The 20755-nt window shown below is 31.7% G+C and overlaps 3 protein-coding genes across 5 annotated transcripts; 1 reads left to right on the top strand and 2 right to left on the bottom strand.

The window, feature by feature from the left end:
- Window positions 1-2205: 2205 nt before the first annotated feature.
- Window positions 2206-9482, top strand: LOC129906441 (uncharacterized). 3 transcript variants are annotated; one of them, XM_055982223.1, is made up of 2 exons: window positions 2206-2732; window positions 8743-9482. In XM_055982223.1, exons 1-2 carry the CDS (start codon window positions 2364-2366, stop codon window positions 9316-9318), a joined length of 945 nt encoding a protein of 314 aa, XP_055838198.1. In that variant the 5' UTR covers window positions 2206-2363; the 3' UTR covers window positions 9319-9482. The 3 variants fall into 3 exon arrangements, 2 of the variants coding, with proteins under 2 accessions (XP_055838198.1, XP_055838197.1); XM_055982222.1 differs by having other exon boundaries at window positions 8722-9482; XR_008770788.1 differs by lacking the exon at window positions 2206-2732 and adding an exon at window positions 8561-8660 and having other exon boundaries at window positions 8722-8836.
- Window positions 9483-15915: 6433 nt separating this feature from the next.
- On the bottom strand, window positions 15916-16463 carry LOC129916491 (60S ribosomal protein L38). Its single transcript, XM_055996485.1, has 2 exons — window positions 16318-16463; window positions 15916-16247 (listed from the first exon to the last, which is right to left on the bottom strand). Exon 2 carries the CDS (start codon window positions 16245-16247, stop codon window positions 16035-16037), a length of 213 nt encoding a protein of 70 aa, XP_055852460.1. The 5' UTR covers window positions 16318-16463; the 3' UTR covers window positions 15916-16034.
- A 70-nt stretch (window positions 16464-16533) lies between these two features.
- Window positions 16534-17190, bottom strand: LOC129916485 (nuclear receptor 2C2-associated protein). Its single transcript, XM_055996478.1, has 3 exons — window positions 17061-17190; window positions 16910-17000; window positions 16534-16846 (listed from the first exon to the last, which is right to left on the bottom strand). The coding sequence occupies exons 1-3, from the start codon at window positions 17093-17095 to the stop codon at window positions 16565-16567; spliced, it is 408 nt and encodes a 135-aa protein (XP_055852453.1). The 5' UTR covers window positions 17096-17190; the 3' UTR covers window positions 16534-16564.
- Between the last annotated feature and the right edge of the window lie 3565 nt (window positions 17191-20755).

Below are 20755 nucleotides of genomic sequence, written 5' to 3'. Positions count from 1 at the left end.
TGGGAAGTTCTAAGTAAGTAGGAAGCAGATATCACAGCCATACCATTCAGAAAGTGTGATGAGATGGAGAAGACATACGTAAGATTTTTCGAAAATACAAATCCTCCCAAACCAATGCGTTTCTGTAGACGTGACAATATGCTGTGTCAGGTTAGAGATTTCAACTACATAAGGCCATATTCATAGCAGGCCTGCCAGAAATCATGATTTAGCATGATTTTCATGTTTTTTTAACTAAAATCATGTTTAAATGTTTTCGTGCCCAAAATCATGTTTTTTTTTTTTTATCCAAGAGAAAAATCTTTACAATCTGTTTGTTAACCAACAAACTTTTTCACTTGGTGAACTGTTATTTTTAATAATGCGTACAAATTATAAACTTATTTATGTTTTCAAGTTTTATTCCTGTCATCTTTGTAAATTAATGGCGTTTTCGATTGGCAGTCCGGAAGCGTCCGGAATCATTCTGAAAGCGTTTTATTCGCACAAAACTAATAGTTTTGTGTGAATAAAACTTTTTCAGAATGATTCCGGACGCTTCCAGACTTCCAATCGAAAACGCCATAAGTTATAACTACAACTACAACTTTTTGAAAAAAGTGGGAAAATTACAAAAGCAAAAAACTATTTATTCCTACAAAGTCCATCTTTCCGGAAAAATCAACTATAAACAAAATGTTTGAAGCCAAGATCTAAGCTTTCTGCATCCTAAAATGAGTTTAAAATCGTTCATTTTTAGAATTTTTGCAAAACGGAGCCTATGTAGTTATACCTTTGATACTTTATTAATACTATTTTATAAAATAAACTCGAAATAATTTGTTTAATTCCTCCCTAGTCACGATGTGGTTGCTCATTTTCTATACGTTTTTTCTTTTTTTTTATAACTCATGTTCTTTGAACTGAAATCATGTTTTTTATCATGTTTTTTTTTTCAAATTTCGAAATTGCAGCACTGATTCATAGTCATATTTTAAAAGCGATCCTAATTGAGACTGGAGTCTCAAGTTACTACCCACTACCCAGGTTAGAAGCAGGGGTCGAATTACCGCACACGATTACGATCATACGTTAACGTTTTGACTATTGCTCTCTCTTTAATCAGTAGAAAAAGATAGGGACACATAGAGACCATACGTTAACGAACGTATGCCGTAATTCGACCCCAGGTCTTTTCCATACAAAAATGATTTAGAAGTGGGTCTAAATTCTCTATGAATAAGATAAACCTCAGTATCATGGTATACCATGCCTCAGAATATCTTAGAAGCAAGAAAGTTACAGCTTAGGAAAGAACTATGAATATGGCCCATATTGTCGTATGGGAGTCCCCACACGAAAAAAATGCCAATATTGGCGTTTTTCGTACAAAAATGCTGGTGGCACCCACGCTGATGTGTACCCTGATCACGATAATTTTTTGAGAGCTGAATTTTCAAACTGTCGAAAGTGTATCCCAATTCAATCACGACATTGGACCATATTCGTAGACACTGTCTAAGCCGCTTCTAAGAAAGACTGGAGTTTATCATATTCAAATAACATTGCATAAACCCCAGTCTAAGATAAAATGGGGTCTAAAAACGACTATGAATATGCCCCATTAACATTGAACATTTTGTTAAGCAAATTATCTTATTTAAGAGCCCATAATGGCAAATTTCATCAAAATTATATCATTTTCCCTGATGGAGATAGGTATTTTCATTTTTAAATGTGCTGATGCTCTAAACCTGGGGCTGAATTATACGATTACGGCTATACGTTAACGTATTGACATTTTATGTCTCTATCTTTTTATACTGATTAAATAGAGACAAAAATAGTCAAAACTCAAAACGTTGACGTACGATCGTTATGCTACAAATCGACCCCAGATTTTTTTCTTCACACTTTCATATTTTATGCCCTTTTGTTTGTAACTTTGCTTGAAAACAATTTTATCTATAAAAATGTATTATTTTTCTATCACTTTATGAATTTTTTTTTATTTCTTTAAACGATAATCTTTTTTTTTTATGAAATTCCTCTAGATTTTTTACATTCATTTTTGTTCACACAGTCATCAAATAAAAATTGCGTTACGTTACGTTTATCTAACTTTTCCAACACATCCCTAATATCGCATGCAATAAAACAATTTCAACGCTGTCCCTTCTTTATACCATGACATTTTTCTATCAAAACATCTAAAAATGTCACAAATTTTTCTGTCAAAAAAAATATCGATTGCATGGTAGACATGAAACAAAAAGCATACAATAATTATTTCTCGTGATATCTTTTTCTTGATGCTTCGTGAATAAAAATAAACAAAAAATAATTCCACTTCCTCATTTGTAAAAACAAAACAAATCCTCAAAATGAAGGATGCAACAAAAGCCATTAAAAACTGCGAATGGACTCGTGAGAAAACAGCCACTCTCATATCACTCTATCAATCACACGAATGCCTTTGGAACAATTTCATTGAATCCTATAAAAACAAGGACAAACGAATCAAAGCAATCAATCAGATTTGCAACCAGTTGAATCTAAGCAAAGTAGATTTTGGTAAAAAGATTCACAATCTTCGAAATCAGTTCAATGCTGAAATGAAGAAGCTGGAAAAGAGGAATGAAAACTCGACGGAAATTCGTCGTAGTCGATGGGAACATTACGAAGCTCTGATGTTTTTGAAAGATGTCATAGCTCCCCGGCCGGGATTCTCGATGGCTTTTAAAGGTCCACGGGTAAGGGTCGTCTTCATTAAATGTATCAGCTTTTTATCAAACCGTTTTCTTAAAATCAAAATTGGTTCTAATTTTTCAAATCTAGTTCAAGTCCATTCTGGTATTCCGCAGGGTTCCTTTCTTAGCCCTCTTCTTTACAACATTTTCATTCATTTTCTATCTTCGAAAGGTGCTTCACGTAGTATTCAATACGCCAACGACAATAATATTTGCCTCTCATGAAAGACTGACACCCCATAAAGGCCTTGAATTAATCAAATCTCACCTTAATCAAGCGATTAGATACCTACTTATTTTGATAAATGAGGCATTTCACTTAACTTTCCAAAGTGCGAATCAATCGGCCTTATTTAAATTCCACTACGATTCCCGAAAAAATAATCACGGAATCCGTCCGTTATGTTAAAAATCATACAAATCACCACAATTTTGTGATTGTTTTATTCGGGAATCGTTGAAATTTTCCGATACGATGGAATACGTGATAAAGCCGAATACACTGGTCTGCAAGGAAATCTTCCTATTAAAAAAACTATACTTTTCTAAAGGATTTTTGTATGCTGATTCTGAATCCGAAGTCAGAATTGGCCGTAACGTTTTTTAGGTATTCCCGTTAGAAAATCTCAAAAACCCATTTTTTTGCTGTTTTCGAAGAAATATTTTGGCATAATGTAATCTTTTTCAATTAAAATTATTGCGGTTTGTGAAAGAACTTATTTTTTTCTTTCAAATTAGTTTCAATCTTCTCAATATCTCTTTTCTTCTCCGAGATATCTTCATTTAAGTAAGTTTAGTAAGTTTCGCATATCTTTCTCCCTAGAACAAAAGTATACTTTTCTAATGGATTTTATGTCGTTTTCTTTCACTCTATTAAGGAGTACTCTAAATTTGTACTCCTTTTTCTGGAGTGAAAGAACATAATGAGAGTAATTTTTTTATTTGTAATTGTGTGTGTGACAAGGCAAAAATGGATAATTTCCTTGAAAAAAATAGTGATAACAGGCCTAGGGAACAATTTTATGAATTAAAAAAAAAAAAAAAAAATTAATAACATAGGTATGAAGCATAATAAGCGTTCGTTGATAAGTCTGCTTCTACACGAAGACGCAAGGCGCAGAAATTATCTTCGAATTTCCTCTTGATTTTCGTTTCGGTGCGTCGCGTGCTTCTACACATAGTATTTTTTTGAAGACGCAAATTTGACAGCTATTTTCTTTGGTTTTATTTTGTTCTTGATGCACATAAGAACAAGGGAGAGAGAAAGATCGATTTCTCCTTTGCTCTTATGTGCATCTTGTGCGTCCAGCGTCCACGTCTTCGTGTAGAAGCAGACTACGTATTTTAATTTAAAAAAAAACACCAAAATATACAAAAAAAAACAACTCCCGTGGGATCTACGTGCAACGAAAACTTTTGAATAAATTAAAAACGTTACTATACACGCAAATAATACAAAACCGACGAAGCAGACTCCGCGACCGATGAAATAAAATAAAGCAGAACAGCAAACAAAAGAACAAGATCAAAAAGAAACGTCAAAAAGAGTCACAAAATTTTTTACCGGAGACTCACGGTAGAAAATCTTCCTTCCCTTTTTTTCGAACTTTATTTCTCCCTTGCTCTTATGTGAGTCTTTGCGTCTTCGTGTAGAAGCGGAATTATTTTTACTTTTGGTATATTTTTCATTATACTTCTGATCGTTTTTTTCAGCTAATGGGATTTTTTTTTTAACTGGCACAGGATTTATTTTTATTGATGAAGAGCACTGGCTGAAAATTTTTTTTATTCGGTTTTCAATTTCATTTTGGAAAAAGGGAAGAATTATGTCGAATTCCTTTCAATTTTTTGAATCGATTCAAAAAAATCGAATTTTTGGTGTTAAAAAGGAACATGAAAACAGACCGAATTCTTTTTGCGATTGTATGTGTGTCATTTGACAACAATTTTTACACGAACGTCTAGCTGAAACCAAAACAATTTCTGCAAAATAAAACCAGAGATTCCTTTGATCAATAATTTTGTTTATTTTCTTCGGTAATATAGATTTATTTTAATCAGAATCAAAGGGAAATTGCAGTTATTATTAAGATATGAGTGAAGATGAAGTAGAAGGTTATTATTTTGGCCGTATGCTGTGGTTTTACAGAGAAAAAAAATTTTGACGACAATTACGAGAAGAAAAGTCACAGTAATTTGACTTTTTCACAAGAACTATGCCAGGAAAAAATATATTTTGATCGCACATTGTTTTTTTTTTATTTATTTCATATTTTTCCGCAATAAAAATACGATATTCAATTAAAATTTACTCTTTATTTGAAGTTGGTGTTCTCAAATAAACTAACAACACGAAGAAAACTTTCAGCTTGACGTTTGAGAAATGTCAAATGTTCCAAGTGTGTGTGCAAATCCGTGTAAATCTCTCAAAAAAGAGGGATTAAAAAAAATTCGAATTCTGCTACGTTTGAATTTTTTTTCTATGGAACATGATTTTCAAAAAAAATTCGCTTCGAGATCGCCGAAAATTCGATTTTTCAATTGAAAGGAATTCGACATTAAAAAATGGAAGAAATATATCTGGCGGAATATAATACAGTAAAAAATATGTTCATAATTGTTGTTTTTGTTAATAACAAAAGAGTTTGAAAGAAAAACTTTTCGCATTTTTCACTTTTCAAACAAAATTTTAAAATGTCAAACTTCAAATTCATAAGTGTGTGTGCAAATCGGTGTAAATCTGACTAAAAATGTGGAGTAAATCCGGGGTACTCCATAGTACTAAAATTACTCCGGAGTAATTTTTTTTTACACTTGTGGCGTCAAAGAACACAAAACCTTCAAAAGTGCAAAAATAAGTACTAAAAGGGTACTCTCATTGGAGTGAAAGAAAACGACATTAGTGTGCTGATTTTGAATCCGAACTAAAAAAATTTCGGTCAGCTCTAGTTTTTGAGATGTAGTAGTTTTTTTGAGATTTTCTAAAAAAAAAACTTGATCCTTTAATGCGAATATCTCAAAATCTTGACGTGATAGAATTTTTTTAACTTCGGATTCTAACTCAGCATATCAAAAACTATAAGAAAAGCATATTTTTGTTTCTAGGAGAAACAAATCTGAAGCTTTACAAGGCAGTTTATCGAATGGTTTATTACAAATAAGATATTTCTAAATAGAAAAATATGTAGTATGTAAAATTACAAAACACTTAAGAATTTTGTTTTTCTTTACATATTTGACTTTTTAAGTATAATGTGTGTTGACATTTTACATTTTCCTTAATTAAGGTGTTTTTTTTTTTACGTGGGATTTACTAAAAACTGCAGGATTTCGATATTTTTTTCTGTTTTTGTCAATTAGTATCCTAAAATGTGTTTAAACTTTTCTTAATAAATGCAAATTTGGTGTCATATTACAGATCATGTTATGAGAAATAAGTCCTCCAAATTTGAGCTTAATATGAATCAGAGACCGAGAAATTACCTAAATATTTAGTCCCTAACGTTTCTGAACCTGCCCAATAATAGTTTATAACCGCATCTAAAAGGGTTATTTTCTACAATCCACTCATATTTAAAAAAAAAAAAAAAAAAACATTTAAATAAAAATGGTACGTGCTAGAATTTTTCTGAAACCAGATTTAGATTCAGGAAAGTCAAATCTTTCATAATTTCAAAAAATTATTTGAAGGAGAAAAAAAAAGATAAATTTTGCAGACCAGTGATATGTTTCAGAAACGTTTCTCCCAGAGATCATTACCTGGCAGTTGGAGAGAGTAAACAACTTAATCTCTGTATACAAGACAACACAATTCTATTAAAAAATCAAATAAAATACCTAGGCATAAAACTTCACCATAGATTAAATATGTATGTATATGAACATTCAGACTCATAGCGTTTTCGTTTGGTCGTCCGGAAGCGTCCGGAATTACTCCGAACGATTCTGAAACTGATCGTTTGGCACTAAATGACAGTTCTAATTCTGAAAAGAAGAGAAAATCAATTCCGAATTTTAAGGCAGAATCAAAACGAGAATCACGCACACAAGTTCACACATGAGACGTCAAAGTAATAAAGTGTTTTTGTTTATTGCTTATTTCTGAAAATTGAGACTTTTTACTACGCCAAACTTTAAATTATATTATAAAAAGTGAAGAAAACAAAAATAAAAGATAACTTTTTATGAAATAAACAAAAATAACAAAACAAAACTTTCGCATTGTTTGATGATTCACAAATACAAAGAAACCCAAACTTCAGAATCAAAAAGAAGTATATAAGTTTGTTCGTTTGGCATTCCGAATCGGACAGTCCCGGACCCTTCTAAGAATTACCAAACGAAAACGCTATCACTTAACAAGAGTAAGCCCGTTGCTGTTCAACTTAAATTACTATTAAGATCTAGATTTATATTATAATTGCTCATGGCCTTAATTGGTTCAAAATCTCCCCCACAGTAGCTAAGGAATTTCAAATTTTCGAAAGATATTTATATTGAAATTGTGTTCATTAATATAGGAGACCTGGAGGAAAATGGTATAGAACCTCTACTATCTTATCTTTCTGATTTAGCAATCAAAAGAATACATTCATTTCGTTACCACGAAAACCCACTTATAAGAAATTTGTATTCTGAAAATATTAATCTCAATTTAGAAGAGAAATACTATGCTTCTCCAATTGAGAAGCGTTTTTTTTTTTTTTTTCAAAACTTAACAAATACTTTTTTCAAGTTTTTCAGGGGAAGATTTTTGTTTCCCATTTGAAAACAAAATCAAATTTTCAAAAAGTAGAAAGGAACGATTTGTCCTTATTTTGAACATGAAAACACCGCGTTTTTTTTAAGTAAAACAAATCCAAAAGTACACTTTTTTTACCTAATGTTATAACCTTTATTCCATAATATAATAATATTTGACACATATAAGTCTTTCCAACAATAGGCAAACTTTATTGAGTTTGGCAAAAACCTGAAATTTTGTTGAGTTTTGCAAAACACCTCCATACATTTTGTTGAGTTTTGCAAAAACGATTTCCTTAAATATTTTTTTAAATTAAAACTATTATTATATTATATTTTTCTTTTATTTCGTCATCTTATGCGCCTGGTCATGCCAAAAATTTTTAAAACAATATTTCATTTTTGCATTTTTGGCGTTTGTTGAGTTTTAAAAAAAAACCTCCTCAATTATTTTAGCCAATTCAACTCTTTACAACATATCACCAACTCAATAATAACGAATTCCTTTCTGGCTTCTTCAGGAGAAGCAGCCATGCCATAGATAAATCTTTTTTAATTTCAACCTTATTTTTAAATCATAAGAACAAATTAGTTCTTAAAATTGTTTTTGTTTATAGATAACCTTGCATTTTATCCTAACTAATTAATAATTATTTTTTTTTTCAATCAATTTTAAAAATGTTACCAAATTTGCTATAAAAAAATTCAAACTATAACTGATATTTATACAATTTTTGATAAATTACCATACGTTCCTTTTGTTAAACTTTAGTCATTTCACTTAATAAATTGACAAAAACACAAGCACTTTTTTTATTTTGATTAATTTTTAGTTTTTTTTTTTGTTTGTTAGTTTTAAGTTGTATATACTTTTGTCTTTATATCTAGTTTTAAGAAAACCTAAATAATTTGTAGATTCTGTAGCCCTTAAAATTGTTCCTATATTACTATATGAGGCTATGAGAACAATAGTGGCGTAACCCACTTTTTTCAAAAATGATTTTTTCATAAAAAATGGGTCTCTTAATACACTCAAAAAAAAAAACTAGATGGCATTAAAAAAAGTGTTGTTTTAAAAAACCCTGTAACTTAAATCTCTCGTTGCTCAAAACTGAATTTTATAACTTAGCTAGACCAATTCTAAGTCAGTTTTTTTTTTTGTTAAATACCAATGTATTTCAAACATAAGTAATTATATTGTAGTCAAAAATAAGTCTCAATAAATCTAAATTTGAATTTTTTTTTAAAGGAATCACCTGCTTCTTTCCAGAAATATGAAATAAAATACAGCGTCTTGGACGAGGACGAAGAACAACATCAAAGTAACAGCGAGATTCAAGAAACTACAGATGCCGAAGTTCAATACGAAGAGACCACCGAAACTGATCAGAATGCAATTGAATTTGATTCAATTCCCGTCGTGAGTCGAGAAGAAGTACTCGAATCGAAATACCATCGACCGAGTCAAGAAGAATTGGAAACACAAGAATATATTCATCATCCGCCAGTTCATCATCATGAGATTATCCATCACCAGCCACAACGTCAACAATCCCATGAAGTCATGCACATTGAAAATAGTCAAATTGCACCGACACCACCCACGCCAACAACAACTAAAGTCGTTCATATGGAAACACTTCCGCCCAAAAAAAGAGCTAGAACTGAGGAATGCGACGAACTGAAACGCGATCAATGGGATGTATTTGGAGAGTTTGTTGCTGCTGAATTTAAGAATTTGAACTCGGAGTTGTCGAGAAAGAAATTGAAGAGAAAAATCATGCAAGTCATGTTGGAAGTTGGTGAAGAGGATGATGGAATTAATATTAATATTTCTTTAAATTAGTTTGTATTAAACCAGTTAATAGTTAGTAATGATTTATGTACTAGCTATGTATTTGTATTTTATGTTTAATTCTTTAAAAGAAAAGAGAACTTATTTTTGTGTCGTATCTTTGTTTCTGTTTGTCCTGAAACAAATTGACCTGTCAATAAATTTTTTTTAAATAATTTGAGCGGGAGCTAGTTTTTTTCTTCATTTCGTAACAGAAAATGATCCATATGAATTTCTAATCGTCTACTATCAACGAATGCTAAAAAAAGGTTGTTTTTACTAACCACAACTTACCATTAGTAAATTTTAAATGCTAAAAAAAACAAGTTTTGTATAAAAACATTTTTTGTAAGATAAATTTATGTCTTTTTATTATCTTTTTGATAGTCGGCATTCGGCCGAATGTGGTGAACTATTCGGCCAAATGAAATAAAATACCGAATATCAAAAAAATTGGCCGAATACCGAATAGTGGCTCTTTTCTGAATTCAAGTAACCCAATAGGTGTCAGCAAGCTATTTGACTTCTTTTTTTTTTATTTTGAAGTAAAATCTTGAAGTGAATGGCTTTTATTCAATTTGGAATAACGGTGTGTTGTGAGTGTTTTTATGAAAAAAACATAAAGCAAGCAAAGTTAATTTCTCAGATATAACTTTCATGAAACTTTCATGTTATTCTGGACAAATTAACGGTAATAGACAAAATGTTAGGGTACACTTTTTTTCAGGGTTTAAAAAAAAAACATGATTTAAACCAATGTCATTTGGAGGGATATATGCCAACTGTGTGAATCAAAATAAACTGGTCCCAAATTAGATGCTGCCAAATGCCAATACTCGATTGTATGGACCACACTCGATAGTACCAAGTTACGTGCTGAGGCCCCCCGAATAGATTTTGGATATTTATAATTTAGATATAATATGTTCAGTGGAAGATTTAAGATGTCTGTGTGTATGAGGAGCCACAACCTAAACGGATAAGTCCATTCACTTGTCACGGTTCACGGTTTTTGGAGATGGTACTATATATAAGCAGCCTTACCAGACTAAACTATTGGCCGACAGAATGTCTGCAATGTAGGTACTTGGGCTTACGAAAAACTGCCTTTTAAAAGTTTATACAATTTGTTCGTTGGGTTTACTCTTTCAGTCACGTTTTAAAATGATAGATAAAATATATAAGTTCTGCTCACAATTGTATTAGTTATGGTTCGAAGATTGCAAAATGTATAACATTTTGTTCTATACATTTAGTTGTTTTTTTATTAAAAAAAAAAATAAAAATATTTAGGTTTTCTGATACTTCAAAATGTCCTGGGGTGGAATCGGCTAAGGTGATAGTTGATTATCACCTTTTTGATTGTCACTTTTGACCATCACCTTTTCTTTGCTACAAGTGCAGAAATTTTGATGAGTATTCGACTCACACGGGGAAGACCGAGGTTCAATCCCTACCGGTGCCCAATTTTTTTTTTTTTTTTATTTCTTACTAATGGCGTTTTTAATTGCAATCTGGAAGCAAAAAAAAGCAATCTGAAAGCGTTCAATTGGGCAAAACTGACAGTTCTGATTCTGAAAAAAAGAGAATTTCTCTTCTGGTTTTAAAAACAGAAATGTGACACAAGTCAATATCAACCAATACATTCACATCAAACATCAGATTCTTCGGAATAAAAAAAAAAGTTCAATTGGTATTCCGAATCGAAGAACAATTCCGGATTGCCAATTAAAAACGCCATAAATATTTTACTCAACGAACTAAAATATTCGTATTATTTTTTAATATAATGAAGTTCGCCGTTGAGGAAATAGAAAGTGGAAGTGACACATAACAAAAAAGTGATCGTCACTTTGATAACCACCTTACGTGGAGCAAAAGTACTTATTGTGATGATCAACAATCAACAACCACCTTAGCCAATTCCACCCATCTTTTTTTTACAAACCATGTGAAACTTTGAAAGTTTTCATTATCAAGATGTGTGACCTGGATCATGCGAACTTAACCGGAAAGCATACCAATGAGATATGCAAACAAAAATCCGCCAAATGTTATTTAGAAATAAATAGAAGCAAATTTGAAAATGTAGTTAGTTATGTTTACCAACGGTACTGAAAGCGTTAAAGGCTTTGATAGAAAATGATTTTCATTTAAGAAAACCTTTCTTTTTCCTATTTAAAAAAAGTGAACATAAATTATTTATCGTAACTGTGTGTACCTATTCGAGGATAAATAGGTTTTCCAAAATTTGTTATTTTGCCAAATATTGTTATTTTTAGTACAAAATGTACGGCAATAGCTAGGATTTTTTTTAAATTGTTAAGCCTAGTATGCAGCTGAAGCGAAACAAAATGAACCAAAAATTTCATTTATCTTTTCGTTTTTCAGTACGCAGCTCTAGGGAAAAATTGGAGAGTTTTCACTCATTTGTCACTTACTTTTTACTGTCCTGTGCATTTTTTTCATTCCAAGAGCAATTTTAATGGTTTTTCACAAAATGTATTTATTTCTTGTGTTGAAAATTATTTTCTGTTGCTTTTTCTCGATTTTAAATTAATTTGGATTTTTTTTATTATGACATTGACAGAATACTCGATATTTTTTCCTTAGCATTTTCTTTGTCGACTTGAAAATTTTTCACTTTATAGGTCGTTTCAAATCAAAAGTCCCATGGAAAATTGAGCAAAAATAAAAAAAAACTCATTCGCTTACTGGAAGGAAGCATTTATGACGCAGCTGAACTTTTTCTAAAATTACGATAAAATAACGAAGAACAATTCTTGATATACTTTTTTTAATTAATTGATCTGTCTGTGAGATTCCCTGGGTTAGCCTCAGAAAGCGGAGGCAAGTCTCCCGGGCTTGCATCACTCCATATCCGCGGGCAATACAAAAAACATACAATTATTTATTTATTTATCATTTGAAGGCAGTTGGGATAACTTTGCCGAAGATATTATTATAGGACTAGATGAAGATGGACCAGAAATGTCCAGTTTATATGATAGAGCAATTCAAAACTTAAAATTCTATTCACATCTTTTCATTTGTATAATTGGGCAGTAAATATCTTATTTTTATTTTTCATTTATTTTGGAGTCGTCACCATAGAAATCATTAATAAACAAATTCAGATTTTTCGTTTGTTTATTTTTTTTCTCTAGCATTTCTTTCATTCAAACAAGCATGATTTGTTGTTATTTTTGAGTTGATTTGTCGCAATGAGCCAATAAAATTGAGTTTTTTGTTTATTTGTTCTCAATTTTATTGGAAGGGAGAAAATAAACTTTGAGTCAGGACTTTTGATTTGAAACGACCTATATGAAACAAAACATAAAGCAAGCAAAGTTAATTTCTCAGATATAACTTTCATGATACTTTCATGTTATTCTGGACAAATTAACGGTAATAGACAAAATGTTAGGGTACACTTTTTTTCAGGGTTTAAAAAAAAAAAACATGATTTAAACCAATGTCATTTGGAGGGATACATATATGCCAACTGTGTGAATCAAAATAAACTTGTCCCAAATTAGATGTTGCCAAATGCCAATACTCGATTGTATGGACCACACTCGATAGTACCAAGTTACGTGCTGAGGCCCCCCGAATAGATTTTGGAGATTTATAATTTAGTTATAATATGTTCAGTGGAAGATTTAAGATGTCTGTGTGTATGAGGAGCTACAACCTAAACGGATAAGTCAATTCACTTGTCACGGTTCACGGATTTTGGAGATGGTACTATACATAAGCAGCCTTACCCGACTAAACTATTGGCCGACAGAAAGTCTGCAATGTAGGTACTCGGGCTTACGAAAAACTGCCTTTCAAAAGTTTATACAATTTGTTCGTTGGGTTTATTCTTTCAGTCACGTTTTAAAATGAAAGATAAAATATATAAGTTCTGCTCACAATTGTATTAGTTATGGTTCGAAGATTGCAAAATATATAAACATTTTTTTCTATACATTTAGTTGTTTTTTTTTATTAAAGAAAAATAAAAATATTTAGGTTCTCTGATACTTCAAAATGTCCTGGGGTGGAATCGACAAAGGTGATAGTTGATTATCACCTTTTTGATTTTATATATGGTCATAATTTTGAAAAAAAGATACATATAAAAAATATTAATGCAGAAAGTGTTTTGTTTTTTTGCTTAGAAGAAGTAGCATACATTATAGTTTCATAAAAAGTTATTTTCTCAGTTCTCCGACTTTTTTTGGTGGTCATTAGCTGTGCATGTTACTTACATGTAACATGAGAATAACACGTTAGTTTTGCTATTTATTATTTTGGAAAATAACTTTTTGCTATTCATAATTCTTAGTTGTGATGTTTTTGACCCGATAATACCGAAAAAACATTTTTTAATATTAATTTTCATAGCTTGGGTTCGAAAGGGTTAATGGTTTTTCACAAAATGTATATATTTCTTGTGTTAAAAATTATTTCCTGTTGCTTTTTCTCGATTTTAAATTAATTTGGAATTTTTTTATTTTGACTTGACATTGACTCGATATTTTTTCGTTAGCATTTTGTTTGTCGACTTGAAAATTGTTCGTTTCACTTTAGCTGCGTACTACTCTTTATTATAAGAAATTGATAAGCTACATAATTACTATTTAATGTACCTAACCCAAATGGTAGTGTCGAATTTAAGCACTTTATCAATTGCCTTTGTCATAGCTTTTAACCAAATTTCGTCAAATAGTTCGGAGTACTTAAAGCCAGAGAACTTTTTTTAACCAAGTCTCCGAGTCACACATACTTTTAAAAGCTGCGTTCCTTTGGAAATATTTATCTACTGCTTAGTACTTAAAGCTGCTTTGAACTACTTTTTCAGTATAGCAAAAGTAGTTCAAAGTAGTTTTAAGTACTAAGCAGTAGATAAATATTTCCAAAGGAACGCAGCTAATAATTATTCGGCCTTATCACGGATTCCGAAAAAAATAAAATGCACGACTGGAGTCGCACGTACTTGCTCTTGCAGTTCAAAGTACTTTTATGTTAGTTTACTTGTTGATTTTACGAGCTGCCTCTAAAATAAATTTTAAAGAAATTTTGTGGAGGTTGGGGAAGAGCCGACATTTAGACTAAATTTTTTTCATATAAAAAATTTTTTTTTTTGTATTTGAGAAAAAAATGCAATTTTATTGCCATTGCTTTAAATATTACGTATACAAAGTTTAATCAAAATCGTTAGAGCCGTTTTCGAGAAATTCGCAATATCGTATTTTTTTGTATGGGAGGTATACGTTCTAAACGAGATATAAAAAAAACAAAAAAAAGGGCGCTTTCATAAATGCATGGTTGCGCAAGTCTGACGAATGCAAAGCTTTCATTAATGCAAATGACAAATGTCAGGTGTTCATAAATGTAAAACGCAAATGTGCAAATGAAAAAATTCTCATGCGCAGTGAATTTAAACTTAAAGAAAGAAGGAACATGTTGAAAAGATGATACAGCTTTTCTTTGTTTCTCAATTCTGTCAAAATATTAATTGGAAATTGGAAAGTCAAAATAACAAAAAAAGCCGCAAATTTCTTGGATATAATAAATTTGTTAATATTGACAGAAATGTTTAAAAAAAGTGTTTTTTTCTTAAAGGATGGAATCAAGATAATATTTTGTTAATTTTGGAGAAGAGGCTGAATTGCAAACTTAAAAATTTTGACAAATGACGCAAATCAGAAAAAGTGTTCATAAATTCAAAGTAAAATACATGCGCAAATAGTTTTTCTGACATTAGTCTGATCGCAAATGACCGCATGTAAACAAAGCAACCATGCAATTATGAAAGCACCCAAAACCAACTTTCAGAATTCCATAAAAATCATCTGTACCAAATTTGAAGAAAATCCATCCACGCGTTAAGGCTATGGAAATGTGTACAGATGGACGCACAGACGCACGGACGGATTTGCGAGACCCACTTTTTTTGAATTCTCCATCATCGTAATGTTGGTTTTGATTAAAACCTCAAATTTTTTTTTCGACACGAAACCAATACTTGCCCTATAGAGCAAGTAAAAAAACAATCACAAAATCCCTTCGTAATGACGATTTGCATGAAGTAATCCATTTCGAACGGCTTCTGTGACTGTTTTTTCGAGTTTTGAAGCAAATGTACCTACGATAAAAATAGAATTCGTGAAAGGCTTATTTATTCAACAAACAAGTAACTTTTCATTCAAATTTCAAAATCAGTGAAACACGTAGTTATGTGCTTATTCGTATTTGTTTTTTCTTCTGTTTGAAAAATACAAAGGCAAACATCCTTTGCAAATCATACAAAATCCACCCCTATCCGAATATCCTCTGTAGCCTACACAAATTCTATGAATCTTCAAAGTAAAAACATTAGATCGGAGCACTGAGAACATTGAACAAAGAGCCCCTTTTGAGCTATTTAATGATAAGAATGAATGCAAAATAAATTGCTGCAGTTTAATTGCACAGTAAATGCCGTTTCTCAACAAACGCAGCACCGACATTAACTTTTGCAAACCGGCTTCACATGCTATAGAAATTAAAGCACTATTCGTCTTTTTTTAAACATGAACCGAATACAGAAATCCATTTCAAAAAATTACTAAACACAAATTTTAGCTCAACATAAGTTTTTATTAAATGTTGATTTTTTTCTTTGTATTAAAAAAAACACTCTCCGGGAATTGTATTATTTTTTTTAGGTTAAAATAATCTTCATTCTCATTCTTTTTTTACTTAACCTCCTTAACTTGGAGACCTGGAGGAAGAGACTGCTTGATTTTCTCGGCCTTCTCCTTGTCTGGAACGACCAATGTGTAGAGGAAACGTGAGCAACGAATCTTGAACTTGGTGTTGGATGGGTTCTTCTTTATTTTCACAGCACGCGCATCTGATCTGCGGGCTGTGTTTAGGAATTCCTTGACTTCTTTAATTTCACGCGGCATCTAGAAATTATTGAAAATTGTAATCAATTATTTCACATTCATTTATTGAAATTGTTTAATTAAATCTTACTTTGCGTTAAATTTGTAAAAATTATATTAATTTTTAGCAGCACGATGTGAAATTCAACTTAATGTTGACGTTTCCACGTTTCGAAAGAAAGAGAGAAGGAAAAGACCAATGCAAAATGGAGTAATATCCGGTTGTCATTTTTTAATGACTTTACTCGCTAGCGATTGAAGCGATACCAAGTGAGTAATAGTAAATACAACAAATTTTTTTTTTTTAACAAAAAAATAAAAAAACAATTTTTGTTTAATCAAAGTACTTTCAATTTATAAACAATTATTCGTCCAAAAAAATCTGAACTTGAACCGAAAACAAATTTCAGTTTTTTCGTATTTTCGATTGGCTGTTTTAGGTTGAATGTTTGCACTGAATTGATATCGTCTGGATAGAAAGGTTCCCCGATTTCTGTACCATCTTCTTTGGTGGCAGTGACTTGAGCATCTTTTCCAACAAATCCTCCTTGGAATTGGAAACTAAACGATGTTACTGTTTGTGGTTCATCAAATTGAAGTGCTATCCATTGAGGAGTACCCTAAAATACACGTGAAATGCGTATATAACTCCAAATAGACATCAAATTCATTTTGTTGTTTACCTCGCTGGAACTCCAGGATGTGTCCTCCTCCGAGTCGAACATGAAGTTTTTGCCATGCTGTTTGATGTCTTTGTTTAGTACAGAGCTGACCCTATTTGAAAGATTCTATTTTATTTTATTCAAGAAGTAAATGTGAGTAAATTTATTTTACAAACTCTTAAATTTTACGGAATCAAGGAGGCTCATTTTGATTTTTTTTTTGGAATATTTTGACTTGGTTGGATTTGACGTATTTTTTGAGTTTATTTTCTATTCTCCTCTAGAGGTCAGAAACAAGAATAGAGAGAATGTTTAAGGCACTGTTTACACTGCGTTGAGAAAAATTTGATTGAGCGATTTACATTGAACGATTTTGGGTGCCGATATTCGCTTGTGTTTTCGTGGGAATTAAATCAGCTATTACACGAAGCCTCAAGAGGAGCGCCTCCTTTCAAACATAATAGCCCTGTTCCATTGGAGGTGGTAGTTTACTACTAGTAGATGTTTTGGTTAATCTAGTACTATAATCTACTCATGCTCTTCTTCCCGAGTAGATACGATTTGTATTGAATTCGTTGAAAGTGCGTTCCATCAAAAATCGCTAGTAAACTACTAGTAGTACTTTGCTACCTCCCAAAGAAACAGGGCTAATGAGTGCAAAAGAGAAAAAAGATGAAACAAAAAATGATCAGACCTAAATTCTGAGACTCTTTTTTGACGTTTCTTTTTCTACTTTTTTTTCAAGTTCACTTTCATTTCTTTTTGCTTCTTGGTGCAATACCCATACCCAACCACAAAAAATTTTAAATCAAAAGAGAAATGTCAAATTTGAGTCAACAAGAAAAGTGTAAAAGTACGCGCTTCACAGAATGATTATCAAAAGAAAATTAAAAAAAAGTGTAGTCGCTGACTAACGAATGTGTGATTTTCTAGCTCAGTCTGCGTCCAATTCAGTTAAAATTCTTAAATAAATTTTATCTCGGTTAATTTTTTTTTTTTTTTTTTTGAGGATTTTGTATGGGAGTAAAAATTTAGTTCGAACCGCGTACTAGGCTTTAAATATAATTGAATGTTCAAATTTCATTAGTGCCGGCGACTACACGGTGATTTTTCAATCGCCTTACCAGTCATGTTTTAGGCAAGAGGCATGGTATAAGAAAAGAAGGTATGATCACCATTGTATATATATTTCCATAGTACTATCATGAAGTAAAACGATCTTAGGAACTCTAGTGGTGACTTGAAAAAGCAGAATTTGTATGAAAAAAACACACTGAGCGCCACCTCAAAAAAGTGGCGACATCAACTAATACTAAATTCGACTTCATGATAGTACTATAGAAATATATATACAATGATGATCACGCGAAGAAAGTCTGTGCCTACGTTCTGTAACTCTCGCATCAAGAAATTTCTCGCATGAAACACGCAAATAAGAACAAAAATAATGTGAATCGACACAAAAATCATTTTCTCACATTCGCTTGTTTCTATAAACAAAATTTTCTCGACTTGAAACATTTCTGAATAAAAATGCTTGAAAGACTGGAAAAATATGTGAATAAAACTGTGTCTGTAAAAATGCACAGGACAGTAAAAAGTAAGTGACAAATGAGTGAAAACTCTCCAATTTTTCGCTAGAGCTGCGTACTGAAAAACGAAAAGCAAAACGAAATTTTCCGTTCAAAATTTCGTTGACAAAATTTTGTATGGAAAATTTCTTTTCGCTTCAGCAGCGTACTAGGCTGAAAAACGAAAAGCAAAACGAAATTTTCCGTTCAGGATTTCGTTAACGAAATTTTGTATGAAAAATGTCTTTTCGCTTCAACAGCATACAGGCCATATTATTCACTAGTTTAAAAAATAAAAACCGGCTAATATGGCCGTAAATCTTTTTTATTACATTTTAAATAAGTTTATTTGATAAAATAACAAAACTTAAGCCTTAAATACAATGACCTAAAAAGTGAAAAAGTGGGAAATTTACAAAAGTAAAAAAATTGTTTTTAGACTTTTTGCAAAAAGTGGCCGTTGTACTTATACCTTTATAAATATAATTGTTTTGTGAAACACAAAAATGAATTCATTTAACTTTCGTCAAAAGTTTTTTCTTTTTTAAGAAATGTCAAATTTGCGGACGTTAATTTGAGAAAGGAAAGTGAGTTTACGTCCGAAAACAAAACTAAAGGCTTGGCCACACCGAAGGGTACATGCGGTAGCGGTACGGGTAATTGTATGAAAAAAATTCCACATCTGAACGTTGATGTGTCAGTTTGGAATTTTTTTCATAGTACCCGTACCGCTACCGTATGTACCCTTCGGTGTGGCCAAGCCTTAAACGAAACCGAGCAAACCGCTATGACGTGTGATTTGCATGTATTTGGGATTTTTCGTACGTACGCACTCTTCCGACTATTATAGTTGGGCCTTTACAAACAACACGTGATCATTTTCATTGAACCTATTTTGATGACTTTTGTACCTTGCCCAACTAACATTTCAGCTTCGGTTAAGGTATTACAAAAGCTACATTTCAGCTTCTTTAAAACTTTAGTAAGGTTGTTGGGCATTGAAAAAGGAGAACGTTATACAAGTTTGACACACTATAAGGATCTTAAACGATGCTTTACCGAAGCTCTACCGAGGCTTTGAGATCTGACAGATAGCTCCGGAAGAGCTTGTATAGCTCTTTAATACATGTCTTATCGAAATAAAAAAAAAAAAACTATAAAAACAAAAAAGAATTCTTTTTTAACTGGTTTTAAATCATGAATTTTATCTTTTGATCTGATATTATATATAACATTCCATTAGTTTTTAGTATATCTATTAATAATAATTTTAAAAGTATATAATTTTTTTACCACACCCAGGAATCGAACTTCGTATCTGCTTGGTGGTAGTCCATCACTCTACCCATCTCGGCCATTCTAGTATATTCATTAAGTGCCAGTTGTACAAACGTGGGTCAGCCTTGGTTCAGGAATTTAACCCGCCGATTTCGGCGGATTAGCTGCGGGTCAACTTCGGTTCAAGCATGAATGTGGCTATTTTTACATATATGGACCTTGAACCAGTGTTAAAACTCATCCTTACTACAGATTTCACAAGATAAAAGTTGCTGATCCACGGATTAAATATTTGTACAACTGGCCCTAATAATATCAAAAACTTAATCAGTTCAAATAGCAAAAAAATGTCCGAGCTAAATTATTCAATGTCAAAACCAAAAAGTGTCCGAGCTAGATTATTTAATATCAAAACCAAAAATCAAATACAAAACTTGATAATTTCTGTAAAGCTTTTATAAATTCATTAAACAGGCTTATAAGAAAAACAAGCTTCCTTCGTTTAAGTTTCTTTAAGAGTATTTAAACAACTTATTAGAAGTTGTTAAACAAGTCCGAACTTCTATAAGCAATCAAATTCTGAAGCAAGCTCAATACAAGCTGTATACAAAGTAGATCCTGCGAGATTTCAATTTACAGAAGCTGTCGTGCTAGTTGGGTGTACGTCACTAGGCAGACAAATAAGAGATGGAACATGAATCGGATAGCTAAACAAATAATATTGAGCGAAAAAGAGATGAATATACAAATCTGCATCCATATTGATCCAGATGGTTTTATTTTGTAATCATGATCTATATGGATCATTGGTCATAAAACGCAGCTTTTCTCTAAAGTATTTAAGCGAAATTATAGGGGTATTCACGATCCGATGCAACTGGTCTAGTATCATTGCAAAAGTGCAAAAGTGTAAAATCTTGCAACACTACAACAACAAAATATATGGATTGAAATTTTACAATGGTCTTGCACTTTTGCTATACCCTAACCCTATTGCAACATAAAAATACAATGGTGT

This window comes from Episyrphus balteatus, chromosome 1 (assembly GCF_945859705.1).
Source record: "Episyrphus balteatus chromosome 1, idEpiBalt1.1, whole genome shotgun sequence".
NCBI lineage: Eukaryota > Metazoa > Arthropoda > Insecta > Diptera > Syrphidae > Episyrphus > Episyrphus balteatus.
This window is presented reverse-complemented; position numbering and strand designations above follow the sequence as displayed.